This window comes from Crocodylus siamensis, chromosome 8 (genome assembly GCF_052110815.1).
Source record: "Crocodylus siamensis isolate JL-2025a chromosome 8, ASM5211081v1, whole genome shotgun sequence".
NCBI classification, from domain to species: Eukaryota; Metazoa; Chordata; order Crocodylia; family Crocodylidae; genus Crocodylus; species Crocodylus siamensis.
This window is the reverse complement of record NC_143402.1, coordinates 79,442,072-79,462,644: the sequence shown is the minus strand read 5'-3', so window position 1 is coordinate 79,462,644 and position 20,573 is coordinate 79,442,072. Positions and strand designations below refer to the sequence as shown.

Sequence of the window (20,573 nt, the reverse complement as noted above, 5' to 3'; positions counted from 1 at the left end):
TAAAGTGGGGGTGTTCCTGGCACCACTGAGGGTGCTGCGTTGTGGGGGTGTCGCGACCCCAGCCCAGTGTGGGCAGCCTCGGGAAGAGCTCGGTAGAGGCAGAAGCCCAGTGGGGCGCAGGCCGAGGAAGGCGGGTCTGAGAGTGGGGGGGTCCCAACCCCGGCCCAGCGGGGCGATATTGGGACGAGCCTCAATTGGGAACCCCAGTTGGGAAGAGCCCCAGTGGGGCATAGACTCGAGAAGGTGGGTCTGGGGGCCGGGTGAGGCTGAGGCCGCCTGAGCCCCAAGCTTGGCGTAGAAGGCCCCAGAGCGGGCGACGAGCGTGAGCAAGGGCCCCAGAGCGGGCAGGGGAGCGCGAGAGGCGCGAGCAAAGGCCCCGGTGTGGGGGGAGAGCACGAGTATCTTGGAGCAGGCCCCGGGAGAGGGCGTGTATATTGCATCGGGAAGAGCCCCAGTGGGGCAGGCCTGGGAGGGGAAAGCCCTGGAGAGAAGAGGCCTGTGTCGAGTAGGCCCGAGAGGGAGCGGAATCCCAGTACAGCGAGACCGGCCCGTGCCAAGGGGGGCAGGAAGGCAGCCTCCCATTAATAATAATGATAAGATCAAAGACGTGGTGGGCGAGATAGAGGATTACAACTAATCCAGACCTAATCCTAATCTTGACCCCTCTCCACCTGAAGAGGACCCCCACGATTGGACTTTATGGACTGAGATGCTTCCTCCGAGCCACTTCCTCCACCACTGCGGACCATTGTAATGCGTTTGTGTGTATCTATCTCCTTTCTCTCCCAGTGTTGCGAACCCCCTCCCTCCCTCCCTTCCCACATCCCCCTACCCCCGGGCTTAGTCGGCTAACACTGTATTGCCTGTAACCTAGTCGCGTTCCCCTCCTCTCCCCCATCCCTCTATTGTTAGTCCCTCGCTCGGGCGCTTTGTATTTCCATATCAGCGTTGTCATCTTTTTTTCTGGATTCCCAATCCTAAACATCTACTAATAAAAGTTAATCCTTCTTGGGCCGCCCCATGGACCACCTCTGTGCCCCCGGAGGACTCTCGTGGACATCTTTGACCAGAGACTTGCTGAGCCCAGCTGCTCTCTGACAGCGCCCCCCAGCCACTGCTCTAAGTAAAACCCCTCGAATAAGGGACTGGTTTTTGGGCTGGGATTAGAGATGAGATGCCCAGACATGTGGGCAAGGAGCAGGTGACGTAGCGACGGGACCACCGGGCTGCAGGGGCAGGTTTGCGGCACCACGCCCTGGGGCTGGGCAGCGCAGCTGGCCTGGATCCCCGGCTGCCCGGATGTGGGCACAGGCTCAGGACCCAGGCAAGGCGCCCCCGCCCCCGCCCCAGCCTCCCCGTCAGCAGCGGTGTGCCTGGGCACCCCGCGTACCCTGTCCTCAGAGCTGGCACGCGTCCCCGCTCCCCGTCACCCTGGAAACAGAAGCACCGAGCGGCAGCTGCAGCATCGCGTTTCTAATGCAACCGGGCTGTAACGGAGAGAGGGTCACTTGGGAACGGGCCAACTTTCAGTCCGCCAGGCGCTGTGTCCGTGGGGGCAGTGGGCCCTGGGCCTGTTGGCACACGCTGCTCAGCTCCGGGCAGTCCGGGCCACCTCTGCAGGGAGGGTCCTTGGTCCTTTCCGGGTGGAAACCAGCTCTGGGGTCTGGCTGCGCGGGGGTCGCAGCTGCAGCATGGGGGCAGCTGGGCAGGCAGCAGCCAGCGTTCTCCATGACATGTTCGTGTCTCAGCCCAGGCTGGTCTCTGGCTGCTCAGGACCTCCTGGAGGCAGGTGCTGTCCAGGGCCTGAGCCCCAGAGCCTCTGCTGGCTTCAAGGGACCCTGCTGCACCAGAAGGCAAGAGAGAGGGCTGTGGCCACGTCCTGGGAGACAGGGCCACGGCACGGGGGCTGTGTGGGCACTGACCCCAGAGCTTGCAAACAAACCCAGTGGTCCCTGGTGCCCAGTCCTGCCCAGGGAAAAGCGGCCCGGAGCGCTCCAGTCAGGTCAGGGCAGCGCAGCCAGGCCGCTCCCACCCCTGGCACAGCAGCCCCTGCGGCAGCAGGAAACCCATGGGCCTCTCAGCTGCCCGGACACCCCCTCCGGCTCTGCTGCCTCCTCCCTCCCCTGGCTTACCTGGGCTCAGGTGCGCTACTCCTGCTCTGCATAGATGGAGTGAAGTTTCTGAATGAGGAACGTCTTGTCCGCCCCTTCCTAGGAGAGCAGACGGATGAGCGGGGCACAGGCTCCCCACCCCCGGCTATGGGGTTGCTCCCAGGCCCTGTGGCACCGCAGCAGGAGCTGCGCACCTCCCCCCACCCCTTTCTCTCCCTGGGCACTCACATTGGTGAGCTGCTCCTTCAGCAGGCCGATGACCCTGCGCTGGCCTTTCACCACCTGGATTTTGAGGTAGATCACTGCCCTGTGGGGCAGAGCCAGGGCCTGAGCTGGGGGGCCTGGGGGCCAGGCCTCCTCTCTCCTCCCCCAGCCAGGGCTCCACCATCTCCTCCCTGCACGCCCTGGGCCTGCCCACACTCGGGGCGCAGAGCCCAGCCTGCCCCCAGCATCCTCCTGCCCTGTGCACTGCCCGGTCACGTCAGACTGCACCATGGGGCCGTGAGGGCCTGGCCTCTCCGACTCCTCCAACATGAGCAGCCCCCTAAGCCCTTCTGCTCAGGCTCCCAACCATGGGGACAAGTGGCTCCGAGGGGAGCACAGGGCTGAGACCTGCCGCGGACATAGTTTCATAGTTGGTCGGGTCAGAAGGGACCTGAGCAGATCATCTAGTCCGACCCCCTGCCATGGCAGGAAAGAGCGCTGGGGTCAAACGACCCCGGTGAGGTGACTGTCTAGCCTCCTTTTGAAGACCCCCAGGGTAGGAGCCAGCACCACTTCTCTTGGAAGTTGGTCCCAGATCCTAGCCACCCTGACCGTGAAGTCGCCTCCTGATGTCCAGCTTGAATCTGCTCTCGGTCAACTTATGGCTGTTATTCCTCATTACTCCTGGAAGTGCTCAGGGAAACAGGGACTCTTCTACTGCCTGCTTGTCCCCCCTGACTAGTTTGTAACAGGCCACCAGGTCCCCCCTCAGCCTTCTCTTGTGGAGGCTGAACGGGTTCAGGTCCCATCGCCTCTCCTCATAGGGCCTGCCCTGCTGCCCCTGACCATGCAAGTGGCCTCCTCTGGCCCCTCTCCATGCTGTCCACATCCCTCCTGAAGTGCGGCGCCCAGACCTGGACGCAGTCCTCCAGCTGCGGCCTGACCAGTGCCGCACAGAGGGGGAGGATCACCTCCCTGGACCTGCTCGAGATGCACCTGTGGATGCACGCCAAGGTGCGGTTGGCCTTCCTGACTGCGTCCCCACACTGCCGGCCCATGTTCATCTTGGAGTCAATGATGACTCCCAGATCCTTTTCTGTCTCTGCACTGATGAGAAGGGAGTTCCCCAGCCTATAGGTATGGTGCTGGTTCTTCCTCCCCACGTGCAGCACCTTGCACTTGTCAGTGTTGAATCCCATCCTGTTCTCATCTCCTCACCCCTGTAACCTGTCCAGATCTAGTTGTAGCCTGTCCCTCTCCTCCAGTGTGCCCACTTCTCCCCACATCTTAGTATCATCCGCAAATTTGAACAAGATGCTTGTTACCCCCTTGTCCGAGTCACTGATGAAGATGTTGAACAGTGCGGGCCCGAGGACCGAGCCCTGGGGGACCCCACTGCCCACGTCCCTCCAGGTCAAAAAAGACCCATCCACCACCGCCCTCTGGGTGCGGCCCTCCAGCCAATCTGCAACCCATCTGACTGTGTAGGCATCGACACCACAGTCGCCTAAGTTTTTAATGAGAATGGGGTGAGGGACCGTGTCAGAGGCCTTCCTAAAATCCAGAAAGACTATGTCCACCGTGACACCTGCATCCAAGGATTTAGTGACCTGGTCGTAGAAGGCCACCAGGTCGGTCTGACAGGACCTGCCCCTAATGAACCCGTGTTGGTTGCCCCTAAGCATACACTCCCTTGCTGGTCCCTTACAGATGTGCTCCTGGATAATTGTCTCAAAGAGCTTCCCCAGGACCGAGGTAAGACTGACGGGCTTATAGTTACCCAGGTCCTCCTTCTTCCTTCTTTTGAAAATGGGAACCACATTGGACCTTTTCCAGTCCTCTGGCACCTGGCCAGAGCAGAGGGAACCTGGGGGGTCAGCTGGAGGGGTTGCTCCTGACCCCACAGAGGCCGTCCGCTGGCAGTGCCCAGTTCAGCCACCTCCCTGCTGGGCCCCCCTCGGGCCCCGGGAGAGACGCCTGGGCCAGGGGTTAGCGAGGAGTTGGTTAGGGTACTTCTGGAGAGGCTGGACGTGTTCAAGTCCGCTGGCCCGGACGATCTTCACCCTAGGGTTCTACAGGAACTGGCCGAGGTCATTGCGGGACCCCCGGCGCGGCTCTATGAGCACTCGTGGTGCTCTGGTGAGGTGCCGGAGGACTGGAAGAGGGCCAATGTGGTCCCTATCTTCAAAAAGGGAAAAAAAGAGGACCTGGGAAATTACAGGCCAGTTAGTCTTACCTCAATCCCGGGTAAGCTCTTTGAAAAAATTATCCTGGCACACATCCAGGAGGGCCTTGCGGGGGAATGCATGCTCAGGGGCAACCAACATGGGTTTATCAGTGGCAGGTCTTGTCAGACCAACCTGGTGGCCTTTTACGATCAGGTCACCAAATCATTAGACGCAGGGGTTGCTGTGGATGTAGTCTTTTTGGACTTCCGGAAGGCTTTCGACACTGTCTCTCACCCTGTCCTCATCAAAAAGCTGGGAGACTGTGGTGTCGATGCCCACACAGTCAAATGGGTCGCTAACTGGCTGGAGGGCCGCACCCAGAGGGTGGTAGTGGATGGGTTCTTCTCGACCTGGAGGGACGTGGGCAGTGGGGTCCCCCAGGGCTCGGTCCTCGGGCCCGCGCTGTTCAACATCTTCATCAGTGACTTGGATGAGGGGGTAGAAAGCACCCTGTTCAAATTTGCTGATGACACTAAGATGTGGGGGGATGTGGGTGCACTAGAAGGGTGCAATAGGCTACAAGCTGACCTTGACAGGTTGCAACGGTGGGCGGATGAGAATAGGATGGGGTTTAACACTGATAAGTGCAAGGTGTTGCACATGGGGAGGAAGAACCGGCACCACACTTACAGGTTGGGGAACTCCCCTCTTGCCAGCACGGAGACGGAAAAGGATCTTGGAGTCGTCATTGACTCCACGATGAACATGGGCCGGCAGTGTGGGGAGGCAGTCAAGAAGGCCAACCGTACCCTGTCATGCATCCACAGATGCATCTCGAGCAGGTCCAGGGAGGTGATCCTCCCCCTCTATGCGGCACTGGTCAGGTCGCAGCTGGAGTACTGCGTCCAGTTCTGGGCGCCACACTTCAAGAGGGACGTGGACGATATGGAAAGAGTTCAGAGGAGGGCCACTCGTATGATCAGGGGTCAGCAGGGCAGGCCTTATGAGGAGAGGCGACGGGACCTGAACCTGTTTAGCCTCCCCAAGAGAAGGTTAAGGGGGGACCTTGTGGCCTGCTACAAACTGGTCAGGGGGGATCAGCAGGTATTGGGGGAGTCCCTGTTCCCCCGTGTGCTGCCAGGAGTGACCAGGAATAACGGTCACAAGCTGGCGGAGGGTAGGTTTAGATTAGATATTAGGAGGCGCTACTTCACAGTCAGGGCGGCTAGGGCCTGGAACCAGCTTCCAGGGGAAGTGGTGCAGGCTCCTAGCCTGGGGATTTTTAAAAGGAAGTTAGATAAGCACCTTGCCGGGGTCATCTGACCCCGGTGCTCTTTCCTGCCAAGGCAGGGGGTCGGACTAGATGATCTACCTAGGTCCCTTCCGACTCTAGCTACTATGAAACTATGAAACTATGAAAATAGATGTCCGGCTCCGGTACTCACAGCAGGACGCTGGACATGAAGAACAGGAAGAAGGTGTTTTCCACCAGGTGCTGGTGGATCCAGGTGAACCAGGTGATGCTGGGGCCGGAATGCTCCAGCCGCCGCACCCAGGTCTTCCCAGACTCATAGATGGTCTCCAGGGTCCGGAAGGGGCCGCACGTCTCCGACGGCTTTGCTCTGAGGCAGGAGGGCACAGGGACAGTCTCACTCGCTGCGGGGAGTGTGCCCGAGCTCAGCCAGGCCCCTTCCCCAGCCCGAGAGCCGGGGTGGCTCGGGGTGGTCCTACCCCAGGAAAGGGCAGCCCTGGCATGTGGAGAGGACTGAGTGCCCCAAGCGGGAGCCCGGGCAGGAGTGTGCTCTGCTCCCTGCCAGCTCAGGCTGCAGGGCTGGGGAAATCCCCTGGCCCGTGCCCAGCATCTACAGAGGCACCAGGGAGGTGCTGGATGGCCAGGTCCGTCGTGCTGACGGAGAGAAGCAGCGAGGCCGGGGGCGAGCAGGCCTGGCAGTTGCGTCCCGCTGGTCCCACCCCCCAGCTGCTGACTCACGACCAGATGGTGTAGGACAGGAAGACGGCTGCTCCCAGGAAGGACGGGAAGCACAGGAGAGTGATGAAGACAGTGGTCATGTGCGATGCCCGCCAGGGCTTGCTGGGCGACTGGCAGTTCTTCATCAGGCTGGCCTGGGGACACGAGGCCGTGAGCTCCCAGTGCCAGCTCCCGACCACCCGTGAGCTCCCTGGGGACACAGGGGCGAAGAGGCTGGCCCCCCTCCCTGGCACCTGCCAGCCACTTTGGGATGAGCTGACCACAGAGCTGGGGCCTGCCCCGTTCCACCCTGTCCACCGCCTGGGCTCGCCCAGCACGGCACTGCTGCCACTCCCCATGCGGCGCTGCCTGCTGTGCTACCTTCTTAATGTAGAACAAGAGCAGCAGCTTCAGGATCTGGATGGCGGGGAGGAGTGGGGAGAAGAGGACGCCCAGCCTGGAAGAAGAGAGGCAGATGCAGTCGGCAGGGCCCCAGCACAGGGGAACGTGGCCCTGGCTGGGCTGCCCACAGGAAGGGGGAGATGGGCAGGAGGGGACCAATGTGGTGAACTGTGGGTCATGGTGAAGCGTGGCCCCCACTCAAGGGCCTCGTCCCCCGACACGACGGGGAGGCCCAGGCAGTCCCGGACACGCACCGCAGGGGGCTCAGCCAGGGCCTGGGCAGGGCCATCTCCTGTCCCAGCTCCCATAGGCTTCTGAGGAGGGTGCTGAGCTACTCGCCTAGCCCTGGCCCATGTGGTCAGTCCTCCCCGGGCAGCTGGAGGTCAGCTTTACCCTTAAAGGTGGGTCTGACCTTGGCCCCAGGCAGGGCCAGCACACGCGGCCTCTCCCCAGGGCATGAGCACGCACAGAGGAAGTGAGTCACAGCTTCGGGGCTGGTGTGGGAGTGCAGCGTGGCCCCGGGACCTCACCAAGTCAGCGTCTGCCCGTAAATCAGCTCCAGCACGTTCCGCGCAATGTCGAACTCTGGCCGCTGCTTCCTCTTCAGCCTCTTCTCCAGGATCAGCCTGGAAGAGAGTGGAGGCACTGGGCGGACGAGGCCACGGGACGTGAGCCTTGGCTCTTCCCGAGGCCTGGCTGCCCGGTCCCTGCGGGTCAGAGCAGATGGAGGCTGCAGGGGGTCGTTACCTCCAGAGCAGCTCCCCAAGGAGGGTGTCCAGCAGGATGAAGATGAAGTCCATCACCACAAAGCGGTACAGCTCCTGCCCCACCGACGTCTCCCAGCACTGGGGGCACACGGGCACGGGAGCATCAGACTGAGGAGCAGGAAGGCTCCCTCTGGGCCTCCCTGAGCCTTGTTAGACCTGTGGGGCCCCCTAACCCCTGGGCTCCTGTGCCCCCACAGCTGACAGCGTTCCCACCAGGCCCTTGCAGGCCTGGCCCATGGTGCTCTGCCTTGTCTCCAGGGCCCTGGGACCTGGCACTGCCCAGCTGCGCCGTCTGTTGCCATTGCAAGGGGCCACGACAGCCACTGGGATGTAGGAGCCATACCGATACCCCCCGCCTTGGTGCCTGGGCCTGCGCCCTGGCAGACAGGCCAGGCTGGTGCTGGAGCTCCTGCTGTGCTGACCGGGCAGGGGGGCTCCTTGCTCCCATCCCAGCATGGCCTCGGGACACAGCAAGGGCCAGAAAGGGCTCCACAGCAGGGCCACAGTATCCCGGCGAGACCCTGGCTGTGTGGCAGGAGGACACGGAACAAGACCCCCTTGCCAGGTCCCCAGCGCAGGACTCAGCACGGCCCTTTGCTGAATAAAGCTCCATTCGGAGGGGAAACTCCCATCTCTCAAGCCCCTGGGTCCCCATCCAGGGCTCTGGGGTAATGCTGCCCCTGCGCCCCACGCGCAGCGCCTGCCGCCAGCCACTGACCTTGTCCCCTGATAGCCCGACCTTGCGGCTCAGCCAGTGGTAGCACAGCAGCCCCAGCACCACCATCTTCAGCAGCAAGTTCCTGAGGGGGGAGAAGAGGGTGGGGAGCAGGGCTGAGAGTAAGGACCGGGACAGGGCCCTGACGGGCGTGAGAAGCCCCTGAATCCCGCAGGTGTCCCTCCTACCCCACGTGCCACCCACCTGCAGATGGCCACGTAGACCCCCAGCACTGGGGACTCGTGCCGCTCCCAGGCGCCCAGCGTGCTGTACACATAGGGCAGCACCAAGTTCATCAGGGATACGACCAGTGGCAGGGCCAGCAGCTGGGCTTCCTGCAGCATCTCACTGCTGTGCTGCTCCCGGCTCTGCTGCTGCACCTGCAAAGCAGGCGCCTGGGGTGTCACCCGCCAGCAAGCAGCTCAGCGCCAGGGGTGCTGGGACCTGGCATGGGGCTCCCTGCCCCAGGTGGGCTCGGGGTGGGGATCTGGTGGTAGGGCATGCTCACCCTGTGCATGTGCTCCGAGAAGTAGTAGACGGCGAGGACGCAGGCCAGCACGCTGCCCACAGACAGGGCCCAGGTCAGGGCCAGCACCGCCATCCTGCGCAGCTGCTGGCACAGGCTCCTGGGGTGGTACTGCTCCCGGAGCTCCCCCAGCAGCTCCTGCAAGACATGGCGTCATGGCTGGCATAGGCCACTCCGGGCCCTGGCGCCGCCCGTTCGCCTGGCAGTGCTTGCTCTCCGAGCCGATGAGCCAGGCCGGGGTGCAACTGTGTGGAGCCATAGGGACTGGGGACGGATCACCTTCAGCTGGGTGCAGAGGTTGTCCTGCAGCAGCTGCACAGAGCGCTGCTGTGTCACCTTCCAGTCCCAGGTGCAGAACACCTTCATGGCGAGGTCGCCCCTGGTGCTGTCCACGCGGTAGCTCTCCCCGAAGGACCGCGACATGCTGCAGCATGGAGAAGCCCCATCAGTCGCTGCCTGGCCTGGGCTGAGTGCCCGGGCAGGTGGGAACCAGGCATGGTGCAAACAGTATCATATACCTGGGGAGCTTCCTAACTGGCTGGTGGGCAAAGTGGTACCCTGGGCTTGGGGAGTGGGAGGGGAGTGCTAGGGCATGGCGGGGGGCGTCCTCACCTGTACACCAGCAGGATGCAGGTAATGAAGAAGGAGACCCCGACGGTGAAGAGGTAGGCCAGCGGCATGTTGTAGGGCAGGCGGCTGTGGCCGCGTTGACAGCTCGTGGAGCTGGGGCCCAAGATGCAGGGGTCATTCAGGGTGTCGTTGCTGTAGTAGCCGCAGTACATCAGCGTGTGGGTGAAGGAGCCCTGCGGGGAGCACAGGGATGGCACCTGGTCTCCCCTGCCACTGCCTTTGGGGCGAGCGCTGCAAGGGGGATGTGGGGCTGCTCCCCCACAATGGCCCCCTGAGTCTCTGCTTCCCCCATCATGGCCTCCCCTCCCCATGGAGAAGTGTGGGGCTTTTTCTGGACCAAAGCTCCACTTCCTTGGGGTCAGAGCAGGTGAGGGGGGAACGCAGGCAGCAAGGGGCGAGCTGGGAGAGTGGGGGCCCTGGAGCCCCCCAGGGAGGCACTTACAGCCCCGGTGAGGAGCTCGAGGCCCATGAAGGTGCGGCGGGCGGGGGTGGCTGGGCGGTAGGCAGCCTGCATGGCCACGACGAAGACGAGGAGCAGGAGGAACAGGAGGAGGTTGAACAGGAGCAGAGTCTTGAGGAATAGGAAGTAGGACAGGATGCTGGAGCCAAAGCGGCCGCCGATCTGCTTGAGGGCGTAGTGCCAGGGCTGCAGCGTGGGCAGGGAGGACAGCAGCCCGTACCAGGTACTCCGGACACCCTGTGGGGATGCACGATGCTCTGCGTCCAGGTCTGCCAGAGCCAGGGGCTTCCTTGACCCCACGGCCTGCTGCGCTCATGGCAGCTGCCGTGCAGTGAGGGTCCCTGCTGCCTGTGCTCTGGCCCCTGTGGCCCTGCACTGGCCCACTGCTCCCCCGGTATGGAGAGCACAAGCCAGGCACCACTCCCATGGAGGGGGGACCCCAGCACGCCCAGAGAAGCCCCAGTCTGCAGCAGCTTTGTGGTCCCAGGGAGCTGTCTGCCTGCCCGTCGGACCCCCAGCATCCCTGCAGCAGGGAGGGGGGCAGTGGGAATCTTGCAGGCTCGAGCTGGGAGCAAGTTACTCTGGACAGAGCCCCCCACCCTGGCCGCAGCCCCGGGTAGGGAGCAGGACTCACGAGGATGAGGTAGTACTTGAGGTGGCTGCATCCAGGCAGGGGGCCCTGGGTCCTGCAGGGCTTCTTCAGGGTGTCTCCCTGCCTGCTTGAGTCCTGCCTGCAATGAAGACAGACAAGCCGACATCTAGCCCCTGCTCAGCTCAGCCCAGCGGAGGCTGCAGGGGGAAGGGACCCAGCCCCAAGCCTGCCCCGCGGGGCACTTGAGGCATGGGTCATTTCCTGTCTTGCTTACCCCTGCCCCCTGCACATGCCCCCTCCCCACCTTCCCAGGCTGGAGGGATGCCCAGCACAGCTGGCACCCACCTGAGGCTGCGCTTCTGGGCCAGGCTGAGGGGCATGGTCAGCAGCAGGTGGCTGCGCTGGCTGCTTGGGAGGCTCTGCAGCTCATTCACCAGCAGGCACCGCTTTTCTGGGGAGACAAGCAAGGGCAGGATGAGACTGCAGTGCCACGAGGCAGCCCCCCCCCAGCACCAGCGGCCAGGACTCACCTTCCTCTTGGGCACGGCCAGTGTCCAGCTCCAGGTCGTACTGGTGGAGGCTGGGCCGGGCGGCGCGGGAGGCCTGCAGCAGGGGTGGGCGGCTGCTCCGGCGCCGCAGCCGGACTGTGCGGTTGTAGTACTGCGAGAGGATGGCCCCGCGGCTGCGGCCTGGAGCGGACAGAGCGTGGGCTTGGAGCAGACGGGGTGTGGTCGGGCCACGGCAGGCACGGCTCTGCACCCGCCGCAGCTCCCCCCTGCAGCAAGCCCCCACCACGGTTTCCCCCGTGCATCACAGCTCGGCTTGGGAGGCTGGGCCGTGTGGTCTGCCCTGGGGGGTCCCGGGCTGGGTGGCTGGGCAGCCTGGGGCACTGGAGAGTTGTTGGCTGCACCCGCTGTGACGTGGCCGAACGGCATGGCCAGGTGGCAGCTGGACCCCGAGCGCCGGGGCTGGTGGGGGCACGGCTGCTCCTTGCAGCCTGTGGCCACCCCTGGGAAGCGGTGGGCTGGGGCAGGCTGGGCTGTGGTCCCGTGGCGCAGGGGAGCTCACCGATGGTGCGGCTGGGCATGCTGGCCAGGATCCTCAGCGTGGCGGCCGAGTACTCGGGGTGCTCCCAGCTGCTCTCGGGCTTGGCCCAGGCCTTGGCCCCGGGGGCGGGAGGAGGCATGTAGGCCAAGGGCTCTGGAGGAGACGCAGAGCTGGTGAGGGCTCGAGGAGCCTCCTGCAACCTCCCGTCCTGCCTCCACTTGCCCTGCGGCTGGTCTCCCAGCCCCTGCCAAGCCTGGGAGCCACAGCGCCTGGCACGGGCACTCCAGGGAGGTGCCCCCTGCCCCCAAGCCGTGGGCTGCAGCGTGGTGTGAGCCCGGCTCTGACACTGCTTGCTCCTCTGTGGCTGCTTGCATCACCTCCCGGGGTCCAGCGCCCCCCAAAGCCCCACGGCCTGTCAGCTGGCACCGCAGCAGCGAGGCATTACCTTTGTCCCCCAAGCACAGCTCCTGCAGCTGCAGGCCTTGCTCCTGGATGATCTCATGGAAGGAGTCATGCACGGCCCCCTCATCATACGGGCTCAGGTCCTGGCTGCGGGAGAGACAGAGTCCTGGGTACAAGCCTGCACGGCACCCGCCGGGGCTCTGCATGGATGGGCAGGCTCGGGCATCTGTACGAGCATATCTGGGGGCTCGGGGCCAGCAGGGATCCCTGGAGTCTTGCCAGGACCCAGGGACAGAGGCAGCCGTGGCTTGAGGCAGTGGCGTGGGCAGAGGGTGCTGGGACCAGGCACCTGCTGAACAGCCCAGAGCCCGGGCAGGGGAGCGCCGGCAGGAGTCCCTGCTGCTGCGAATGCCACGGAGCCCAGATGCCTGAGTGATGGGCACGGTAGAGGGCCGGGCAGGCTGGGAGCAGGGGCAAGAAGGGTCGGGGCACCCACCTGGTGTCCTCCTGGCCCTTGGAGACGGGCAGGGTGAAGGTGAGAGGCTGGGACATTGCAAGGGTTTGGGCTGCAGCAGGCCAGGCGGCGCTGGGGCTGGCAGGGCTCCACAGGGCGGGCTCCTCTACTGGCCCTGGGTCTCCCCCATCCGTGGCCACTGCCAGAGAGAGCAGAGGGTGAGCATCAGTTGGGTGCGAGCGAGCGAAAGCCACCGGTGGTTACAGCCCAGGCACATCGCAGCCTGCTTGGCTCCCCGGGCCCTCTGTGCGGGGACCCGTCCGGCTGCAGGCCTGACCCACATGCTGTGGTGAGGCGCAGCCCAGAGCCGCGCGCAGGAAGGAAGAGAGGAGGGGACAAAGGCTGCAGCCGGCGCCTGTGGCTGGGGCCTGCCCTGGCTTGGGCCTTTTCCTGCCCCGAGCCCCGGTGCTGCCCACATCCTCTGCACACCGGCAGACCTCAGCCTCCCCTGCTTGCTCAGACCCCCATGGCCCGGGCTTCCTCCCACACCTGCCAGCCCAGACGGGAGCGTGCACAGCACGGCCGGGTCCCCCGGCTCTGGGTGCACGAAGCCCCCAGCGCGGCTCACACGCCCACCCTGCTGCCCCAGCCGAGAGGGGTCATGCGGGGGGTCTGGCCTGGACACCCATCCTGGGCCAGCCCATGGGCAGAGCGGGCTGGACGGGGAGGTGGTGACGAGGGGCTCCAGGGTCCTCAGCCCCGTGTCAAGCCTGATGGGCAGAAGCAGCTGGACGGGCCTCCCTCCCCCACTGCCAGCTCTGCGCAGCTGCGGGGGGAAGAACAAACAGCCTCTGTCTGGCTCCTTTGTGCTTCCCCCTGCACAAAGCCTCGGCCCGGCCTCCCCCACGGCCTCCTGAGCCAGCCCAGCCTAGCCCAGCTCGGCCTGGCTAGGTCCCGGCAGTGCCCCCTGCCCAGCTCCAAACCCCCAATCTCCAGAGCATGCGGCTCTGCCTGGGGCTGGGCTGCCCAGACACCTGCATCCTCGCAGTCCTGGGGAGAAGCCCCCAGAGCAGAGGGTGCTGGAGGGCGAGCCCTGTCTGCCCCTCATCCCTGCCCGGCGGCTTAGCAAAGCCCTGCCCCATCGGGGCTAGGTCCGTGCCCAGCCCCTGCTCATGGTAACACTTCTGCAGGCAGGTAGGACCTCAGGGCTCAGCCCAAGGGAGGGGGCAAAGCTACCCCCCACCGTGATCCCTGCCTCCCTGTGCTTCCCGCAGCCCCCACGCGCAGGCTGCCTGGCACGGAGGGGTTACGAGGAGCGCTCCCGCCAGGAATGCCCTGCACTCACCGGTCCCTGCAGTGTCCAGCAGCTAATGGGCTGCCCTGGGCCTCCGGGCCCTTCCCGCATCAGGCCCTGGCTGCCAGGAACAGGCCCGGCTCTGGCACGGGGCCCTGCAGCTGCAGTGCTGGGCGGGGGCAGGTGTGGGCGCGGGGAAGCCGTCCTCTCTCCTACTGGCTGGTGCCCGGGGAGGGTCACAGCCTCTGGTGCCCTCCACCCACTGCCTCGCCCAGCCCTGGCACGGCTCCCACCTTCCCCGCCCTGCACCCATGCCCTGTGCCCAGAGCTTGGCTTGCACAGGGAGGCCGTCGGGCAGCCCCTCTTGGCAGCCTCGGTCCCACTGCCTCGTGCCAGGGGCCCGCGCTCCCCCAGCCCCTTCTTCCTGCCTGGGCCCCAGTGCCTGAGCCCTGGCCCAGGTGCCCTGCTAGCTCAGGGGGCGCTGGGATGGGGCCAGGGGAGCAGGAGCCCGGCTAGCTGCCCTGATGCCCCTTCCCACCACTCACCCACTGGCTCCAGCATGTCCTGCGCAGCTGGAGCCCCTTGGCCCAGCACCGGGTGGCTGGGGAGGCCCGGCTCTGCCTGGAGGGGCCACGTGCAGCCCTGCCTCACCTGCAGCACAGAGCATGCTGGGAGTTGTAGTCCTGCACCCACCTGGTTTCAGGGCTGGGGTCTCGCTCAGGCCTGGGGCATGGGGCCTCTGCCCTGGGGCCCAGCTCATCCTCCTGACCCTGCACCCCAGCCTGGAGCCTGGGCTGGGGGTGAGGCCAGGGCTCAGGGCTGAGGCTGGGGGGGCCATCTCACGCCCTTGAAGCCCCTGGGCTGTGCCTGCAGTCAGGGATCCCGCTGGGCACTTTGGTGCTGGGCAGCACTGAGCAGCAGAGGAGCAGTCCCATGCCCTGCAGCCTGCAGCCCTGCTGGCACCAGCTCGGTGCCTGCGTGGCATCTCCAGCCCTGGGGTCTGCAGAGCTGCCGGGACCCTTCATGCTGGCTGGGGAGGCTTGTGTACGTCCCCCGAGCCCGGGCCATGCAGAGCTCAGCGCCTCACACGTACTTGCATCCTGGCAATGACAGAGCAAGCGAGCGGCCACCTGAGCACCTGGCACCGGCAGGGGCAGCGCTGAGCCCCCGGGGCCGCTTCCGGGCAGGACGACTCACCCCCTCCTCCTCTGGCAGGGCCTGGCCTGGCCTGCCTCGAGCGACAGCTGCGCCTCCCTGCAGCTTTCCGGGCCTCGCGGGCAGCAAAGGAAGTGTCGGGGTGGGGGCCCAAATCCTGTCACATGATGCTGGCGCCCTATCACCCTGCTGCTTGGGTGCTGCGCAAGACACTGCTGGCAGGTGCGGGGGCCCCGGGCGCCCCCACCGCTGGAGGGGCCGCGCAGTTGACCAGGCGAGCGTACGTGGCCGGAGGATGTGCCGTGGGGGCCGGGCTGGGGTCACGAGGGCAGAGCGGACAACTTCCTCTTTTGTAGCGATGCTCGAAGCTGCAGAGCACCGGGACGTGCCGCTGGCAGGAGCTGCGCGGCCATCCGGCTCCGGGCCTGGCGCTCTCGGGGACGGGGCCACGGGCGTGGCGTGGGCGCACCCTGGCCTGGCCTCCCCTCCCCTCCTGGCTGTGCTCTCCCTGCCCCCCGAGTAGTGGTTGGACCACACCGGGTGGTGGCTGCTGTGGTGCCTTCAGGTGTGGCCTGGCCAAGCTGATGCTGCCAAGCTGCAGCTGGGGAGGGGCTGGTCCCGTCCGGGCAGCCCACCCCAAGCCGGGCTCCTGTGTGCCCCACAGCGCCCCGCAGCCATGAGCAGCCCTTTACAGCAGTGCAGGCCCCGCAGCCCGCACGCCACCAGCCAGCGCCCCGCCAGCGAGCTCTCGCTCCCGGAGCCGGCGCACGAGGACCTGCCGGATGCGGACGTGGACGTGGACGTGCCGCTCAGGGCCCTGCCCTGCCCCATGCAGCAGAAGCGCAGGTCAGGGGGTCGTGGTCATGGAGACCACGTGCCCTGCACCGCCCTGCCCTGCTTGCTGGGCATGGGCTGGCCTGGAGGCAGCGGGCACAGGGACGCTCACCACAGGGGCTGGCTGCGGGCTGCGGGACTGAGCTGTCTTCACCTGACAGGCTGCTGCAGGCGTCCTGGAAGAAAGCCCCGTCTGGCTGGGTGCCCTGGGGACCAAGCCGCCACAGGACCCTGCAGCGGTGCCGGGAGGGGCTGCAGCGCCTGGTGGGGCTCTGCCAGCTCTGGAAGGCTCCCCTGGACCAGATCGAGGGTAGGGCAAAGGGTCCCTGCAGCTGCTCCCGCCACGGTGGGGGCCTGGACTGGTCCGGGCAGGGAACCCCCCAGCCACAGCCCCGGCCTTCCTCCCCCTGCCCGGATGCCCCAGCTGGGCCCCTGTGGAGCTGCAGTGCCCCCTGGTGGCTGCCCCTGCCAACTGCACCCGTGGAAGGCAGTCCATGGAGTGGCGCCGAGGGGCCTTGTCTTCTGCCCCGTGGAGGGTTCTGGGCACCGAGCCAGCTGCAGCCGCGGCGTCGGGGTGTGAGCTGCGCCCCGGCAGCATGGCCGTGTCCCCGCCTGGCCGTAGTGTCACCCGGGGTCCCGCGAGCGTTGGGAACAGCCAGGATGTGTGTGGGGGCCCTGACTGGGACTGCCCCAAGGGGGGTGGGCTTGGTGCTGATGCCCGCCGCCCTGTCTCTACCATGCAGGGAAGTTTGGCACCGGGGTGCGGTCCTATTTCTCGTTCCTGCGGTTCCTGCTCTGCCTCAACCTCCTGCCCCTGCTGCTGACTGCGGGGTCTGTGCTGGTGCCTCTCGGCTGGCTCCGGGGGCAGGCTGCTGGTGAGCTGCTTCCTCAGGGCGCTGTGCTCGCTCTGCCCCCCGAGCAGTGACTGGACTCTAAGGCCTGGTGTGTGGCCTCCAGGGCCAACGGGCCTGGTCTTGCCCCCCGTGCAGCCACACTCCCCCAGCACCAAAGGACCCACTACCTCCCAGGAGCAGCCGGCTCCCAGCTCACGCCTGGGAGCAAAGCCAGCCTGGGCTGTGTGGGGCAGGGGTGCCCCATCCCTCAGCCCATCATCCAGCTTCTGCCCAGCCCAGGGCTCCAGGGAACTGTGGTGTTATCCAGCCCTGGGCAGACGGGAGGGGGTTCAAGGGTGCGGGGGTGTGCGCTCCCTACCAGTCCTGCCCAGGCCCTGCTCCCCTGGGCCATGCCCCTTTGCTCCAAGCTGCAAGCGCAGCCGGAGCCAGGACCCGGGTTCTGATCCCCCACCAGCCAGGCCAGGCCTCCGCGCAGGGGAGCTAGGCTAGCTGGGGGCTGTGCCAGGCCCCCGGGGAGGGGCCAGGGCACCCTAACCTGTGCTCCCGCTCCCAGGCCTCCCATGCCTGAATGCCAGCCACAGGAACAGGCCTTCAGCCATCCGGCATCATCTCCACGACCTCTTCTCGGGCAAGGTGAGTGTGCCGGGGGGCTGGAGCAGGGCAGGATGCTCAATGGCAGCGCGTGCCTCATGCTTCTGCCCCATGCTGCCCACGCTGCAGGGCTCTGGGCACAGCGGGGTGGAGCCGGCTGTGCCAGGGCAGCTCTGAACTCTCCCCCCCAGGGCTTTCTGGAGTGCTCTTACCTGTTCTACGGCTACTACCAAGTGGGTGAGGAGGACAGCGCCTGGCACATCGTCTGCCTGGCCTACCTGCTCAGCTCCCTGGGCTACCTGCTGCTCTGCTTCCTCTGGATCCTCCGCCGGTGCGTGCCACTGGAGGCAGGCGGCAGGGTGGGGCCCAGGCAGGCCAGGTCTGGCAGCCGCCATGCCCAACGCCATGGCTGTTTCTTGCTGCAGGGGCTGGATAAAGTAGAGGGTGGCAGAGGGCTGACGGGGAGAGCGGGCTGGGCTGGGTGTGGGGTGCCACATGGGTGGGCAACACCAGGTGCCAGCTTCCCACATCCTGCCCCGCAGGTCGGTGAAGGGGCTGGTGCGGCAGCAGGTGCTGAGCCGGGCATACCGGCCATGCCGGGGCACCCACATCTTCAGCGAGTGGGACTTCTGCATCCACAGCCTGGGCACCGCGGCCAACAAGCGCCAGAGCTTCTGCAATGAGCTGAAGGTGATGGGGTGGGGGCAGGGGAGGGGGCCAGTGGTGGCCTGGGCACACAGGGGCACTTGTTGCAGTGCCCTGGCCTTGTGGGGGCACCGACCTCCCCCATGTCTCATCTGGGAGCACGGGGCAGCACTGACCACAGCCCCCCATCCTTGGTGGCAGATGGAGCTGGCAGAGGAGAGGCGTCACCTGGAAAATCAGCGCCGGACCCGGTGGCAGCGCAGCCTCACCTACCTGGTGCGTCTACTGGTCAACCTCGGTGTCCTGCTACTCGTGGCCGTGGCCTTCTACTGCATCCACCAAGTCACGGCCCTCTCCCAGGTGGGTGCCCTCCCTGGCAAGGCGGCCCTGCTCAGGCTGTGGTCCCCAGGCCCTTGCAGGCGCTGGCTGGCGCCATGTCCGAGGGTCCCCCCAGGCCTGGCTCAGCTCCTCTCTCCGCAGGCCTCTGAGGCCAGCGTGGTGAGTCAGTACCTGCCGTCCATCACCATCTCCCTCCTCAACCTCCTGCTGCCCTGGGTCTTCCACATGCTGGTCCAGGCTGAGTGCTACTCCCCGCACATGGAGGTCAACTTCACCCTCATCAGGTGGGTGCTGCCCTGGGACTGTGCAGCTCGCACTTGGCTCCGAGCCTGGGCTTGCACTTCCCGGGGCCTGGGGAACACCAGGGACACTGACCCAGCCACGGAGAGGCCCTTTCTAGCCCGTCTCTTAGTGGGGAGCCAGGCTGTGCTGGGAGCTGCAGCCCAGATGGACGGAGCATGACCCTGCCCCTGCTCTGCCCCCAGGTGCGTGACTCTGCGGCTGGGCAGCCTGGGCATGGTCCTCCTCTCCCTGCGGCACACGTTGTGCCTGGAGAACAGCAACAGCAAAGACACCTCCCAGGCCTGCCGCCCCCGGGTAAGCGGAGCACGCGGCTGTGGGCGGCAGCACCATGCCCCTGCCAAGACGGAGGCAGATCTGGCTGCAGCGAGGCCGCGGCAAAGTCCGGCCGTCAGCTGGGGCCTGGGGCACGTGTTGTGAGGGGGCTGTGCCTGGCCACAGTGGGTGTGACTGGTCCCTTCTGTCCCGCAGTGCTGGGAGAACGTGGTCGGCCAGGAGATGTACAAGCTGACAGTCTTCAGCTTCCTCATCACCCTCGGGGGCACCTTCCTCATCAGCCTGCCCAGGAGGTGGGGCCGGGGCTGGGGCCATGGTCACGGAGAGGGGCAGGGGAGAGATGCGCCCAGGCCGGGCGGGAGGCGAGGGCACTGCTCCCCTCCCGTGCGAGGCCCAGGCAGAGCGCAGGCTGGAGGACAGGTGCCCGTTTCCCCACAGGCTCATCGCGGAGCGGGTACAACATGCCTGGGTGCAGAAGGAGTTCCTCGTCCCCCAGAACATCCTGGATACGGTGGCTGCGCAGACCGTGGTCTGGCTGGGCATCTTCTTCTGCCCCCTGCTCCCTTTGCTCAATGGGACCTTCATCTTCCTCACCTTCTACCTCAAGAAGGTGAGGGGCACGGGGGCTGGTGCTGCGAGGGTTGGGCTGCGCGTGCCCCGGGGCTGCCTCCTTGCGGGGAGGGCCGGAGCCAGCGATGCTCTCTGCCCACAGTACACGGTGCTCCAGAACTGCCGGCCGGCCAAGAGGCTCTTCCGCGCCTCGAGCTCCACCTTCTTCTTCCAGTTCGTGCTGCTGCTGGGCCTGGCCATGGCCGCAGGCTCCCTCACCTATGCCATCACTCGGTGAGTGGGGCCCCAGCACAGCACCAGTCTGGGCCGTGGGGCTCGGCTCCCCAGCCCCTCTCCGTCCCAGTCCTGGGCGCCCCGAGGCTCCGCTCCCTGCCTCTGCCTGACGCTTCCCTCCTCCGGGCCTCAGAATCCGTCCCTCCAAGACCTGTGGCCTCTTTGCCAACTACCCGGCTGCCTGGGAGGTGGTGCCCAAGGCTGTGGAAACCCGCCTGCCCCATGCGGCCCAGCAAGTCCTGAACTACCTCACCTCGGACGCCTTCGGCTGCCTGTTCATCGTCCTGCTCAGGTAGGGAGGGGACAAGCCTTGGGGCTGGGACCCTGCTGGGCTCGGGCGAGCGGGCAGGACCCCTCAGGGCGGATCCTGGGGGGTCAGCGCCTCCGTACCCCCTGCAGCCTCATCCTCACCATGTGCGTGTCCCAGGCCCGGGTGAACAAGCAGGCCATCAAGGAGCTCAAGAGGCAGCTGACGCAGGTGTGGGGGCCTGGGCTGCTCCGGGGCTCGGGGCTGGCTGCAGCTGCATGGAGGCATCCGCCACGTTACCCCACTGTGCTTTGCCTCCCCCAGAGGGTGAAGGAGAAGTGGGGCCTGGTGGAGGAGCTGGCCAAGCTGCTGGAGGAGCCCATGGCTAGTGGCAGTCGCCTGGCTGGGGACAGAGCCGAGTCGCCCCGCAGCCCGTCTCCGAAGCCTGCCGGCTCCCGGCGGCGATGGGAGCCGCGGGCCCCCAGCGAGGCTGGGGGCGCCCCTCCCCCGGAGACCGCGTGCGCCAGCCCCTGAGCAGGCCCGGCGCTCGGGGAGACGTCCGCGCAAGTGTGCGCGTGCACACGTCCACGTCTTCCTGGGGCTGCAGGCGCGCGTGCGGTGCTGTCTTGCTGAGCGTGTGCCCGGGGTGCGTCGGGGTGTCCGTGCGGCTGCCTGCGCGGGGAGACAGCCTGCCCGTGCCGGGGCGGCGGCGGCTCACGCGGGGCAGCCGCCCGGGCGCCCCCGCCCC

The 20,573-nt window shown here is 66.1% G+C and overlaps 2 protein-coding genes across 10 annotated transcripts; one reads left to right on the top strand and one right to left on the bottom strand.

Annotated features, from left to right (window-relative positions):
* Window positions 1-1,458: 1,458 nt before the first annotated feature.
* Window positions 1,459-18,233, bottom strand: TMC6 (transmembrane channel like 6). Of its 8 annotated transcripts, none has more exons than XM_090059102.1 (22): window positions 14,939-15,077; window positions 14,435-14,841; window positions 12,490-12,646; window positions 12,037-12,140; window positions 11,613-11,744; window positions 11,075-11,233; window positions 10,890-10,995; window positions 10,587-10,683; window positions 9,935-10,189; window positions 9,475-9,665; window positions 9,142-9,286; window positions 8,845-9,000; window positions 8,541-8,716; window positions 8,340-8,421; window positions 7,602-7,699; window positions 7,385-7,480; window positions 6,834-6,909; window positions 6,474-6,607; window positions 5,929-6,105; window positions 2,340-2,418; window positions 2,133-2,210; window positions 1,459-1,838 (listed from the first exon to the last, which is right to left on the bottom strand). In XM_090059102.1, exons 2-21 carry the CDS (start codon window positions 14,724-14,726, stop codon window positions 2,148-2,150), a joined length of 2,775 nt encoding a protein of 924 aa, XP_089915228.1. In that variant the 5' UTR covers window positions 14,727-14,841; window positions 14,939-15,077; the 3' UTR covers window positions 1,459-1,838; window positions 2,133-2,147. The 8 variants fall into 8 exon arrangements, with proteins under 8 accessions (XP_089915228.1, XP_089915229.1, XP_089915230.1 ...); XM_090059103.1 differs by lacking the exon at window positions 14,435-14,841 and adding an exon at window positions 14,287-14,392 and having other exon boundaries at window positions 1,459-1,841; window positions 14,939-15,065; XM_090059104.1 differs by lacking the exons at window positions 14,435-14,841; window positions 14,939-15,077 and adding an exon at window positions 18,094-18,233 and having other exon boundaries at window positions 1,459-1,841.
* Window positions 13,502-20,533, top strand: TMC8 (transmembrane channel like 8). Of its 2 annotated transcripts, XM_090059100.1 has the most exons (11): window positions 13,502-13,641; window positions 15,561-16,605; window positions 17,138-17,506; window positions 17,718-17,865; window positions 18,022-18,443; window positions 18,645-18,756; window positions 18,931-19,028; window positions 19,174-19,578; window positions 19,712-19,870; window positions 19,978-20,056; window positions 20,150-20,533. In XM_090059100.1, exons 1-11 carry the CDS (start codon window positions 13,620-13,622, stop codon window positions 20,357-20,359), a joined length of 3,069 nt encoding a protein of 1,022 aa, XP_089915226.1. In that variant the 5' UTR covers window positions 13,502-13,619; the 3' UTR covers window positions 20,360-20,533. The 2 variants fall into 2 exon arrangements, with proteins under 2 accessions (XP_089915226.1, XP_089915225.1); XM_090059099.1 differs by lacking the exon at window positions 13,502-13,641 and adding an exon at window positions 15,071-15,176 and having other exon boundaries at window positions 15,561-15,742; window positions 15,892-16,605; window positions 18,931-19,578; window positions 19,712-20,533.
* The last annotated feature ends 40 nt before the right edge of the window (window positions 20,534-20,573 follow it).